General features: G+C 69.4%; 5 protein-coding genes across 5 annotated transcripts; 2 read left to right on the top strand and 3 right to left on the bottom strand.

The window, feature by feature from the left end:
- The first annotated feature begins 151 nt into the window (after positions 1–151).
- Positions 152–1,120, top strand: FA09DRAFT_330229 (P-loop containing nucleoside triphosphate hydrolase protein). The gene is made up of 4 exons (XM_025742520.1): positions 152–236; positions 292–541; positions 595–901; positions 963–1,120. Exons 1-4 carry the CDS (start codon positions 184–186, stop codon positions 1,067–1,069), a joined length of 717 nt encoding a protein of 238 aa, XP_025597823.1. The 5' UTR covers positions 152–183; the 3' UTR covers positions 1,070–1,120.
- On the bottom strand, positions 1,120–4,467 carry FA09DRAFT_298133 (AMP deaminase; the record flags this gene model as incomplete). Its single annotated transcript, XM_025740234.1, has 9 exons — positions 1,120–1,559; positions 1,618–1,822; positions 1,880–2,013; positions 2,068–2,129; positions 2,190–2,376; positions 2,434–2,763; positions 2,817–2,943; positions 3,000–3,108; positions 3,164–4,467. 9 exons carry the CDS (start codon positions 4,465–4,467, stop codon positions 1,120–1,122), a joined length of 2,898 nt encoding a protein of 965 aa, XP_025597822.1.
- A 668-nt stretch (positions 4,468–5,135) lies between these two features.
- FA09DRAFT_339045 (hypothetical protein) lies at positions 5,136–6,094 on the bottom strand (the record flags this gene model as incomplete). The annotated part of the gene is made up of 5 exons (XM_025744171.1): positions 5,136–5,171; positions 5,227–5,325; positions 5,474–5,565; positions 5,619–5,804; positions 5,893–6,094. 5 exons carry the CDS (start codon positions 6,092–6,094, stop codon positions 5,136–5,138), a joined length of 615 nt encoding a protein of 204 aa, XP_025597821.1.
- A 1,351-nt stretch (positions 6,095–7,445) lies between these two features.
- On the top strand, positions 7,446–9,688 carry FA09DRAFT_330226 (glycoside hydrolase). Its single transcript, XM_025742519.1, has 7 exons — positions 7,446–8,022; positions 8,078–8,287; positions 8,339–8,460; positions 8,514–8,677; positions 8,730–9,225; positions 9,295–9,363; positions 9,419–9,688. The coding sequence occupies exons 1-7, from the start codon at positions 7,751–7,753 to the stop codon at positions 9,544–9,546; spliced, it is 1,461 nt and encodes a 486-aa protein (XP_025597820.1). The 5' UTR covers positions 7,446–7,750; the 3' UTR covers positions 9,547–9,688.
- On the bottom strand, positions 9,680–10,828 carry FA09DRAFT_360872 (transmembrane protein; the record flags this gene model as incomplete). The annotated part of the gene is made up of 7 exons (XM_025745286.1): positions 9,680–9,903; positions 9,960–10,121; positions 10,177–10,327; positions 10,380–10,509; positions 10,559–10,687; positions 10,741–10,761; positions 10,815–10,828. 7 exons carry the CDS (start codon positions 10,826–10,828, stop codon positions 9,680–9,682), a joined length of 831 nt encoding a protein of 276 aa, XP_025597819.1.
- Positions 10,829–11,615: the final 787 nt, after the last annotated feature.

Genomic DNA, 11,615 nt, shown 5'->3' with positions numbered 1-11,615 from the left:
GAAGCAGAGAGCGGCGCGAGTCCAACACCCGAAAGCGAGGCCGCCGCGCCGCGTCGCGGCACGCGTAGAGTGCGCGCGTGGGAACAGAGGAGCCGCGGCACGACGACGGCGCCTGCCCGGGCACCTCCACTCGGCGCCGCAGCTTCCTTCTCGCCCACATCCGCCGCATCGAATTCGCAAGCCATGGACGCACAGGTGGACCGGCTGGTCGCGCAGGTGCTCGAGTGCCTCGATAGGTGAGCTTCAGCTGCACTGCGGCCGCGCTGCGAGCCGACTGACGAGCTGCCGCAGGGCGCCCTCGACTTCGCGCCTGCTCATCGGCCTCTCGGGCGTGCCGGGTTCGGGCAAGTCGTCGCTCGCACGAGCAGTCGTGCAGCGCCTCAACGACACGCGGACTTGCGGCCACGGAGCCCAGGGCGTGCCGCTGGCCATGGTCGTGCCCATGGACGGCTGGCACCTGTCCAAGGCGCACCTTGCCGCCATGGACGATCCGCAGCTGGCGCGGGACAAGCGGGGCGCAGAGTGGACGTTCGACGGCAAAGTGAGCGAACGAGCGACGCCTGTGCTGCATTTCGACATCTGACTTGGCAGCAGGCGTTCGCCGACTTTGTGCTTGCACTGCGCAGTGCAAAGGCAGACGCAGACCCACACCATGCGCCCACCTTCTCCCACTCGCTGGCCGATCCTCAGCCCGGCGCCCTGGCCGTGCCGGCCGATGTCCGCGTGCTGCTCTTCGAGGGCCTGTACTGTAATGTGGCGCTACCGCCGTGGAGTGCCGCGGCAGAGGCCCTCGATCTCAGATGGGTACTGAGCATCGACGAGGAGCGGGCGCGGGAACGGCTGATCGAGCGGCATGTGCGCACTGGTGTCGCACGGGACGCAGAAGAAGCACGCTGGCGAGGTGAGCGCTTGCAGCAGAACGGCCCTCGACGACAGACTGACGCTCAGCCCGTGTCTGCCAGCCGACAATAATGACCTGCCAAACGGCCGCTTCCTGCTGCAGAACACGCTCGAGCCGGCGCTGCGGATACACAGCGTCGACGATGAGTACTGGCGAGGGCAAGAGTAGTGACAAATAGAATGCAATGCGAGGAAGCGCAAGATGGCGCGATATGTGGTCTAGGGTTGCTGCTCCTGCTCCGCAGCAGACTTGCTCGAGGACAGCGCACTCAGTGCCGCCTCGCGCCCGTCGTGCTCCGAGGCGCGCCGCACCTTGGCGCGATCGCTGACGCGGTGGATGCCGGGGAAGCTCGTGGGGTCCAGTGCGCTGTCGACGGCTGCCGCTGCGACAGCCGAGGGAGGAGCGACTGACGCTGGTGCGCCAGCGGCCGGGCTGAGTTCTGGCTGCGCAGACTCTGCATGTCCGAAGCGCCAGATGAGGTCCTGCTCCTCGCGCAGCGTCTCCTCGCGGAAGCGCAGGCGGATGTCGGGCACGTTGCTCTTGGCCACGACGTTGCCGCGCGGGCCCGGCTGGTAGAAGTCCGGCCCGAGCCAGTGGCGCTTCAGCTCCATCTCCCAGCCCGACTGCAGCACGCTGTTGCGCGCCAGCTCGCACATGTCTGCGAAGGCGCACGGGTGAGCTGCAATGGCGCAGAGACGGTGGCATGGCTGACGCACCGGAGGGCGTGAGCTTGTAGATCTGCGTCGCCACGCTGTACTCCTCCAGCAGCGGCTCCTTGGAGAGGTGGAACTGCAGCGGGTCGTCGGTGCTGATCGACACGTTCATGCCCATGCGCAGGAAGCTCGGGAACGGGTTGCGCTCGTACGAGAGGAAGAGGGCGTTGTTGCTCAGCGGCGACATGGCCATGCCGACCTGCTTGAGCTGGAGTGCGGCAGAGGTGAGCGGCAGGCGACCTGCGCCTCGCTCCCCCTCACTCACGTAGTAGAGATACTGCAGCGCAGGGACCTTGCGCAGCAGAATGCCGTGCGAGATCGACTGCGACGTGAGAAAGGCGGCGGCCATGTGGTCCGTGTCGCCCGCCTCGCCGGCGTGCGGGCGCAGCACGAAGGTGTCTGTGCAGAGGCGTCAGCGCGCGGTGTCGAGCCCTCGCCCCTCTGCGCACGCACTGAAGCCGCGCATCCGCCGCCACGAGTTGAGGCTCGACATGTTGGCGAACATGTAGTACATCCTGCCGCCGCAGCGTCATCAGCAGCAAGCCAAGCGGAGCGCGCGCGACTCGCCAGCGCACCAGTAGTTGTACGGCGGGCTCTGCTTGTAGTTCCACAGGCGAGGCACGGGAAACTTGCGGTGGATGCGGCGCTCCTGCTTTGACTCGTCGTCCACCACATCGAAGCCAATGACGCGCTGCAGGAAGATGTGCAGCTTCGGGTGCGAGCTGGGGTCGCGCGTGACCTCGAAGAGGGGGCCGAAGACGTCTGTCGGGCGCGGCGGTCAGAGCACGGAGGGGCACGAGGGCATGCCGCTGCACTCACTCTCGATGACCTGCTCGAAGTTGTCCACCGTGCCGTTGGCCTTGTACACCTCGTACAGGCGCGGCACCTGGATGAGCCACCGCACATTCGGGCTGAAGAGCTCGTTGTCGACGATCCACGCCGCCAGCTTGTCCCACTCGCCGCGGCTGCGGCCGTAGATGGAGATGCGATACTCGGCCATCTGATACTTGCTCTGCTCCAGATCGGCCATGAGCTCCTTTGTAATCTCGGCCAGGTAGCGCCCGTGGATGAAGTTGTCCGTCTTGAGGAAGATCTCGCGCAGACGCGACTCGCCGATCGGGTTGTACTTGAGATTGAACTTGTCGAAGCCTGCGGCAGCGTCAGCGGGGGGCGAGGGCGTGGGGGGCCGCAGCGTGCCTCACGGTGGAAGGCATCCTGGTGCGCGTGCATGTCGAGCGTGTCGATGGAGAGGTCGTACGCAGTGAGGTTCAGCGACTCGAACACCTGCTGCAGCGTCAAGTGCGCGCCGTCACGGAAGATGACAACATCCTGTGCGGCAGGCCGGTCAGAGCGTGGCGCTGCAGGCCGACATGCATCCTGCTCACGTCGGGGTGTCGCTTGATCTTCGCCTTGATGAAGCGCAGCAGGTGCTTCTGGTTCATGCTGGCGCTGTGATGCACGTGCGTGTCGACCTTGCGCACGTTGTAGAAGTCGCTGGACGGCCTGTCAGCCGGGCGACAGGCGCAGCAGCGACGCCGGCGCGACTCACCGGTGCGGCACACGCTTCATGTCCGCCAGCTCGCGGTACTCGTTGAGCAGAAAGTACAGGTTCCACTTGCTCTCGAGGTACTTGAGCCGGCGCCATGCAAAGCTCTTCGTCGGCCCGTCGGAGATGACGCCCAGCAGAAAGTCGAGGTCGCGGAAATACTCGCGGATGCTCGGGATCTTGAAGATGGGCGTCGGGTGCGGCACGTCGTCGGTCGGCGTGAAGTCCGGGTCGGAGAGCCAGACCTGAAACACGCCCGACGGGTCCATGCCCGAGTGCACCTCGCGTCCTTGCACAGTGTGCACGGGCGGCAGCTGCGTGTCCTGGCTGCGGAAGACGCCCGGCTTGCCGCCGGTGCTCTCCAGCAGCGCCTGCGCCGCAGTCGCGTTTGCCGGCGACGCAGGCGGCTGAGCTGGCGGCAGCGGGTTTACCGAGGTCGGCCGCGACACGAAGGAGCTCGCTGGCGGCGGGTGGAAGAGCTCCCAGTGCGGCCGTGGCGGCGAGGGATAGATGCGCCAGGGCTTCGGCTGGCCCTTGGCGTCGAGCGCTGCGCCGTCGACGACGATGCTGCCCTCCGGCGTGCCCGTGTCGTCACGAGCGTCTGCGCGCTTCGAGGCCTCGGTCCGCTGCCCTCTGCGCTTCGACTCGCGCTCGCAGTGCTCTGCATCCCAGTTCTTCGGATTGTCCGCTAGGTTGGCCTGCAGCGAGACGCCCATGTACTTGTCGCGCAGCTCGGCACAGCGCTGCAGGTTGGCATAGAGCGCGCGCAGCTCGGACGTGAGCTCCTCGGTCGCATTTGGCAGCGGACCGTTGGCTGTCGGCGCACTGGCTGGTGCGGCGCTCGGACCAGCAGCACCCGTAGCCACGGCACCCATGCCCGCCAGCGCAGCAGCCGCCTCGGCCGGCGAGGCGGCGAAGCGCCCGTGGGGGCCTGCAAGGCTGCTCGAGCCGGGTGTCACCGGCGGCGAGGCAGATGCGGCTGGCGGCGCCGACGAAGGCAGCTGAGCGACGTGCGGCGGCGCGACGTACGTGCCGTCTGCAGCGCGGTCGAGGTCGGCGTTGCGCCCGGCAAGATGGCTGCGCGCCAGGCCGTCGGCGAGGGCGCCCGTGTCGTCGGCAGCGCCTGGGCCGTCGGCGCTCTCGGCGCCCTCGTCTGCGTGTGTGGGCGCCATGGCGGCGTGTGCGTGCGGCTGGTGCGCCCAGAAGCGGCTGTCGCCCTCGTGCAGGCGCTTCTCGTCCTGCTCCGAGTAGTAGCTCTGCTCGCTGCGGCTCACCGGCGGCGTCTCGGGCGGCGGGCCGCCGGCCATGGCCGACGCCAGCGAGGCGGCATTGGGGCCGAGCGAGTGCTGCGGCGAGCGGGCGCGCGAGCGAGGCTGCTGGCCGGCGGGCGCAGAGGCACCCTCGTCCTCGGACAGCGCGGGCGAGGAGTAGGGCGAGCCGCCGTACGGCGACGAGGAGGAGAGGTGCTGCGGCAGGCCGGCGGGGGGTGCGCGGCCACACATCGCGGGCGAAGAGGTGGTGTGCGTGACGAGGCGGACGTGCTGCTCGTGTGTCGACCACTCGCGATGGCGTGGTAGAGAGGCAGCCTCGAGTCAGCGCACGCAGCAGCGAGAAGGGCAGCAAGCAGCTGCTGGCCTGCGCACCTGGCTCGCTGCGCCCCGGCACGGCGCCTGTGTCACTTTTCGCGCACGGCCATTCCCACGCTGCCACGGCGCCGGTGCCGCGGGCGCACTCCGGCAGCCACCTCACCAAGCTCGCTCAGCAGCGCCGGCCAGCCCCTCCGACGAGCGAGGTGTAAAAACGAGCCCGGCCAGCTGCGCAAGCAGCCCGCTCCGAGACGCGGTGGTTGCCAGCAGCACACTTGTCAGCGACGCCGAATGGCAGGCATGCCTCGGCAGGCGTCACGCAGCAGTCGCATCACATCGAGGCTGGATTAGAGTTCATTACATGACGTAAAGGGCCCGGAGCGTGCCGCTCAGGCGCCCGTGAAGTGCGTGGCGAGGACGGACAGCTGCAGAGGGCAGCGGTCAGTGCATGTCCACGTCTGGGCGGCCAGCGGCACACACCTCAGACTCGTTGAGGATGATGAGCTTGCCGGGCGCAGCGACGCCGCCGGTCACGGCCGCCTTGGCGGCGCTGATGGCCGTGGAGAACTTGCCCTCGGACTGTAAGGCCACGCGTCAGCCGTGACGGGGAGAGGCCGGAACAGCGAGGGCAGAAGCGGCCAAGCGCAGCACTGCAAGCCAGAGAGCTGAGAGCAGGACACGCTCGGACACAGCTGCCTCTACGCCCAGACTGCACACGGCTGCTCACGTTGTACAGGCGGATCTCGGTCGGGTGCACGTCGATGAGCGCGACACGCGGGTCGTTCTCGTCGCCGGTGTGCTTGCCGTCCTTCTTGTTGTCTGTAGAAGAGGGTCAGCCGATGCAGCACGGCGCACACACGCGCACCACGCACCGAACCACGCCTTGAGCGCGCTGCTCCAGTGCTTCTTGACGGCGCCGCGGTCCGTGTTGATCTTGGCGCGGCCGCTGACGCTGGCCCACGACTGGCCGTCCTTGCCGACGTACGAGATGTTGACCTCGGGGTGGCTCTCGAGGTCGTCGACCTTGCCGCTCTCGGTGTTGGTGTAGAAGCGGAAGACTGGCGGCGGTGTCAGTGTGCTGCCACGCGGCGTGCCACCGCAGAGGCCCTGCTGCGCCAGCGCATGGGCCCCCTCGCATGCACTCACCCGGTCCCTCGAGCGCGGCGGCGTGCATGGCGCGCGACGCCAGGCGGCCCTCGGGCGTCTGGCTGGTGAGCATGCACGTCTGCGTGGCGGCGACGAGCTCCTTGAGCGCGTCGAGCTTCTGCTTGGGGTCGAGGCCGCTGTGGTCGGCCTGCGCGGCGGCCTTCTGCGCGGTGGGGTCGGCGGTCTGGTGCGTGGTAGACATGGTGCGGTGTGTGGTGGTGAGGGTGCGGTGGTGTGGTGGAGCGGAGGCAAGTGTCGCGCGCACGGGCGGCGCGACTCGAGGCAGCGGCGATGCGGCGGCGCGGCGCAGCGCCGGCACAGGCAGCAGGCGCGCAGCAGAGGGGCGAAGCACAGACATGGCGGGGCGTGGAGGGCGGTGCGGGATGCAGAGCGACGTCGCTTCGGCCGCGCCCGAGCATGCATCTTGAGGCACCCGCAGCGTGGCCTGTGCTGACTTAGCACGCACCGCTGCAGCGCACGACGCTGTGCCGCGCGCCGTCGCACCCTTCGCTCTTGTCGCGCTCGCTGCCAGCTGCAGTGCGCCTCGCTCGCCATCGCACCCTGCACGCACGAGCCCGCGTGAGCGTCGCAAGCTGCCGCTGCCGCTGACGGCGAGGCCTGCGCGGCTGCCAAGCGAGGCGCCGGCTGCGGGCGGTGACGGCTCGCTGCGGATGCGCGGTGCTCGCGCCGACGGCTTCTTCCCGCGCCTCCACACGCCTGTGACGTCACGGCTGGCGCACACAGCAGGGTGCTGCACGTGACAGCGATGCCTGTTCCCACGCGAAGGCAGCCCTCGCTCCTCACGACGTCGCCAGGCGCAGCGCCGGGAGGCAGCGCAGCGAGCATCGAGCTGGCCGCAGCCTCGGTTGGACTGGCGAGCGCCTCTGGTGCGGCCGGTGCGCCGAAGCGTGGCAGCAGGAAGCATGGCCATGCCGGTGGCCCGCCTGCCATTCCCACGCGCCGCGGCCGCGGAGGCACAGCTCCTGGTCCAGCCTTGAGCTTGTCCGCGAAGTTTGCGATGGTCTGCAGCGGCGAGGTAGAGGATGCGATCTGGATCTGCGCCTGCTGCTGTCGCCCGTACGAGGCAGGGCTTGGCGCATGCCGCTGCTGCGAGCCTGCGACACGCGAGCGCAGCGGCCTCGCGCTGAGGGGTCGCTGCGTGGCCGTTGCGCCCGCTGCGTGTTGCACGTCGTCTACGCGCCGCTGCGGCCGCGTGTGCCTGCAGCGCGCTGCGCCTTGGCTCGAGCATCCACTCGCGAAGGCTGCGCACACCGGGATGCGGTCCGGGCCACGCCGAGAGGCAGCCCTCGCAAAGCCTTTCTGCGCTTTGAGTGTGCGCGCTGGCCCGGCTCCGCGGCAAGGCTCACGGAGGCATGCCTGTGCGAGCCCCTGGCAGGCGCGGCAAGCCACAGCAGATCGTCCTTCGCGCGCGGCGGCGCGGCAGAAGCGCCGCGGCGCCGGCCAATCAACAAAATCGCCGGCGCGGCGCAGGCGGCGGCAGCATGGCAGCAGCAGCGCAGCGGTGCATCCTCCGAGATGCGCGCCCTCGCCGTCGACTCCGCCCGATGGGGCAGGTCGGAGGCCTCGCTGGGCATCCGATGTGCCGGCGCTGCCTCCTCGCCGGCCGCACTGCAGCACCCAGATGCAGCAGCAGACATCGCCGCAGCTGCGAGGGATGCGGCGGAGCGAGTGTTGCGTCGTCGGCGTGCGGCGTCCTGCTGCTGGCACCTGCTGCCGGCCTCCGCGTCCGCCAGCTGCTCCTCTCCATTCACCATCCGCACTCCTTCTCTCTGTCTCGGGTTGATCCCGGGCGCCGCTCGCTTCCCTGCGCACCACACACTCCTTCACCTCACCCACCATGCGCTCCCTCCGCACGGCGCCGGCCGCCGTCTCGCTCCTCGTCTCGCTTGCCCTCCTCGCCGCTGCGGTGCTCGCGGCGCCGCTCGAGCCGCGCCTCGCGCACAAGCATCGCTCGCTGGCGTCCGCGGCCGTGTCGGCGAGCAACGTCAGTGATGCTGCGATGCCGGCGGGCAACGTCAGCGACGCTGCGCTGCGGGCCGTGTCGGCGAAGCGCATCAACGCACGCTTCGGGCGCGACAAGCTCGTGCGCGGCGTCAACCTCGGCGGCTGGTGAGCGCGACGTCCGTGCCGCAGCGGTGGCACTCCTGTCTGACAGCTGCCTCAGGTTCCTGCTCGAGGCCTGGGAGACGCCGCACGTCTTCCTCACGTCGGACATTGAGCGCCAGCAGCTGTCCGACGAGTGGGCATGGATGGGCGCCAAGGGCGCGCGCGCCAAGCCCGACCTCGTCGCCCACTACAACTCGTACTACACCGAGCAGGACTTTGCCGAGATGGCGCAGGCGGGCCTCAATACCGTGCGCATTCCCCTGCCCTTGTGAGTGGCGTGTGCGGCGGCAGCATCGCGCACGGCTGACCCCGCCGGCAGCTGGACGTTCGTGCCCACCGTGTCGCCCGAGCCGTACCTGGTGAACCGGCAGCGCGCGGCCCTGCGACGTGCCCTCGGCTGGTCGCTCAAGCACGGCCTCGACGTCGTGCTGGACCTGCACGGTGCGTGCCGTCGCCAGCTGTCGCGCTCCGGCTTCGCTCATTCTCTCTCCCAGCGCTGCCCGGCAACATCAACGGGCAGGACAACGGCGGGCGCCTCGGCCAGCAGGACTGGGCCAAGGACCCCAAGAACCTCGACCGCTCCATCGCGGCGCTGCAGAACATGGTTGAGCTCTACGTCAACAACGCCTCCTACGGCGGCGTCGTCAAGGCGATCCAGGTGCGTCGAGCCCACAGGGTGCACCGTGGCTGATGTGCTGACGCTGCTCCAGGTGGCCAACGAGCCGCGCATCAACGCGCAGCTCTCGCTGCCCTTCCTCGGCGCCTACCACAAGCGCGCACTCGCCGCCGTGCGCAACGCCGTCTCGCCCACGGCCCTCGTGCGCCCGACGACGATGTTCAGCGACGCGTTCCAGGACGTGACCAAGTACAACTACATGTTCCCGCAGGGCGACTTTCCGCCGCAGCAGCTCGTCGTCGACAAGCACTTCTACTTTGTCAAGCAGTGGGACCGCAGCCTGCCGGACAACGACGAGGAGCTGCTGCGCCACGTGTGTGCCATCGGCCCGCGCCTGCGCAAGGCGCACGCCGTGCGCCCCGTCGTCGTCGGCGAGTTCTCCCTCGGACGCACGACGCGCTGCGTCGACTACCACGACTGCAAGGGCCGCACCATCGCCCACGACCTGCCGTCGCTCAACTCGAAGAGCAACAACCTCTTCATGCGCCGCTTTGCCGAGGCGCAGCTCGCCACCTACGAGCAGGCCGGCGGTGAGTGCCCGCCGCCCCTCCTGCCCCTCCTGCACCGCTGACGAGCGCCCGGGGCGGTGGACGTTGAAGGCTGGATCATGTGGACGTGGAAAACGGACGCAGCAGCGGCGTGGTCGTACCAGGCTGCACGCAACCAGGGTGAGCGCGACGCCAGAGATCATCGCGACGCTGTCACTCACCTCCGCACGCCCAGGCTGGCTCCCGTCCGACGTCAGCGACCCCACGCAGCGCCTCTACACGCCCGCACCCGGCTCGGCGACCGACCAGCGCTGCGTGTCCGAGCAGCCGTCCCGTGCGCCGCGCTTCGCCATGCAGAGCTAGCGCCTCTGCCTCTCTGCTCCTTCTCGTGTGCCCTGCGCGCGCACCCCGCACGCCCTCCGCGCCACCTCGCACACCCTCTGCGCCACCCTCATTCCTGTCGCCCGCATACATACATATCCAGAATCCATCGCATTCACTTGGCGCCGTAGAGCCGCAGCACGCGCTCGTGCACGTCTGCGCCGACCCACACGCCGTCGCGCACCGCCGGGCCGGCGCCCGCCAGCTCCACGTTCTCCTTCTCCGCCAGGTGCAGCTTGGCGTAGTCGGGGCCGGCGCCGCCAAAGGGGTTCGGCGGCGCCTGGCCGCCGGCGCCGGTGAGGGCGCCCATGCCGCCCATGTCGCGCGAGCTGTCCGCGGCTGGAGCAGGGGCGTGTCAGCCAGGCAGACGCGCACCGCACGCTGCGCCCGCGCACCGTTGTTGTCGCCGAGGATGAGGCGGAAGATGGCCGTGAGGCCGAAGAGGCAGAGGAAATACCAGCTGATGCTGCTCACCCACGCCACGTCCATGTCGGGCGTGTCGATGCCGCGCTGCAGCATGAGCTTGAAGCGTAGCGTGAGCGGGAATGGCAGGCGCACTGCAGGCAGTGTGTCAGCGATCCGTGCTGCGCTGCACCCACGACCGCCACGCACACAGCACAAAGCCGCTGAAGAACATGTTGATCCAGCCCATGATGAGCGTCTGCGGCACCATCATGACGATGCTCTTCTTGGCCTGCTCCATCATGCCCTCCATCTGCGCCGGGTCCGAGAGCGGGTTCACCGGGCCCTCGTCGGGCTTCTTCTGCGGCGGGCGTCAGCGCGGCCGTTGCTGTGCGGCACTGCGCAGTGCTCACCTCGGGCACGGGCTGCACGTACTCGCCGCTGCCGAGCTTGTCGGCGAGCCAGTCGCGGCGGGCAGCGTACGCGGCCGGGCTGAGGTACCAGCTGTTCATGCGTGTCGTCTGTGCGCGCGTCATGATGCGCCTGCTCGGGTGTCAGCGCAGGGCCACGCCCGCTGTCCTGGCACACGCACTGCTCGCGCAGGGCCGCCGGCGCCTGCGGCTTGGGCACGCTGGTGATGAGCTGCGTGACGTAGTGGCGCAGCAGGCCGACGAAGACCATGACGAGCAGGATGGGCAGCAGCACCCAGTCGCGGATGGCGCTGCGCTTGGGTCAGCACAAGGCACGCGAGGAGCGGCCGCACTGCGCGCGCACCTGTCGAGCAGCAGCGGCTGCCTGTGGGCCAGACGGGTCAGCGCAAGATGCAGTAGGCGATACGCAGCACGCACGTGAGCTGCACCATGGCGGCGAGCGGCGGGCCGGCGGGTGAGGTGCGAGGTGGTGGTGCGGTGGAGGAACAGGGCGCTGGCCGTCGCGGCGAGGTCGCGCTGTCGATGCAAGGCGCGCACCCGCCAACGCTGCGCACGGGCTTCGCGCGCGGCACCGGCGCGCGGCAGCGTGCCGCTCAAAGTCAAGGCACGCCCCAGCCCGCCGTTGTACTGCTGCCTGGCCGCAGGCGCTTCTTCTGCGGCACTGCTCCATCACCCAGCACCACTGAGCCAGTATCAGTTGCTGCGGCAACGCCTTTCCGGCCGACGTGCCCGGAGCTGCAGGCGAAGCAGCTGAGCTGTGGACACGAGGTGAGCGCGCGCGTGAAGCATAAGTTCGAGGAAGGCGCGCGCGGGAGTCGCGCCGCGCGCCAGGCCGTCGCCGCCCCAGCGCCGAGCTCCGCCGTGGAGAGCTCGACGGTGGCCGCCGCGCCACGACAGCAGCGGCCAGGTCCTGCTTGCTATGTGTGAAGCCCCGCACATGCACGTACCTGCAACAGCACACAGAGGAGGGCGTACGCTGCGGACTGCTATGTGCGGGCGACGGGCAGGCGCGCCAGAGGGGTCCGCTGGGCACGCACTACAACGCGCGCGGGCCGCCTTGTATTCGGCGGCAAGCGCCAGGCACGGCGCGCTCTATTCGCCGTGTCCGCCGCCCTAATTTTTTTGTTCGCGCTGCGGCGCCGCCTTCGCGGCGCGGCGGCAGAAGCAACAGGCGATCTGCGGCCGGCAGGCGCCGGGCAGCGTCAGCATCAGCGCGGT

Source organism: Tilletiopsis washingtonensis, assembly GCF_003144115.1.
Source record: "Tilletiopsis washingtonensis strain MCA 4186 unplaced genomic scaffold FA09scaffold_12, whole genome shotgun sequence".
NCBI classification, from domain to species: Eukaryota; Fungi; Basidiomycota; class Exobasidiomycetes; order Entylomatales; genus Tilletiopsis; species Tilletiopsis washingtonensis.
Note: the sequence above shows the minus strand (reverse complement) of the source record. Positions and strands in the feature narration are given on the sequence as shown.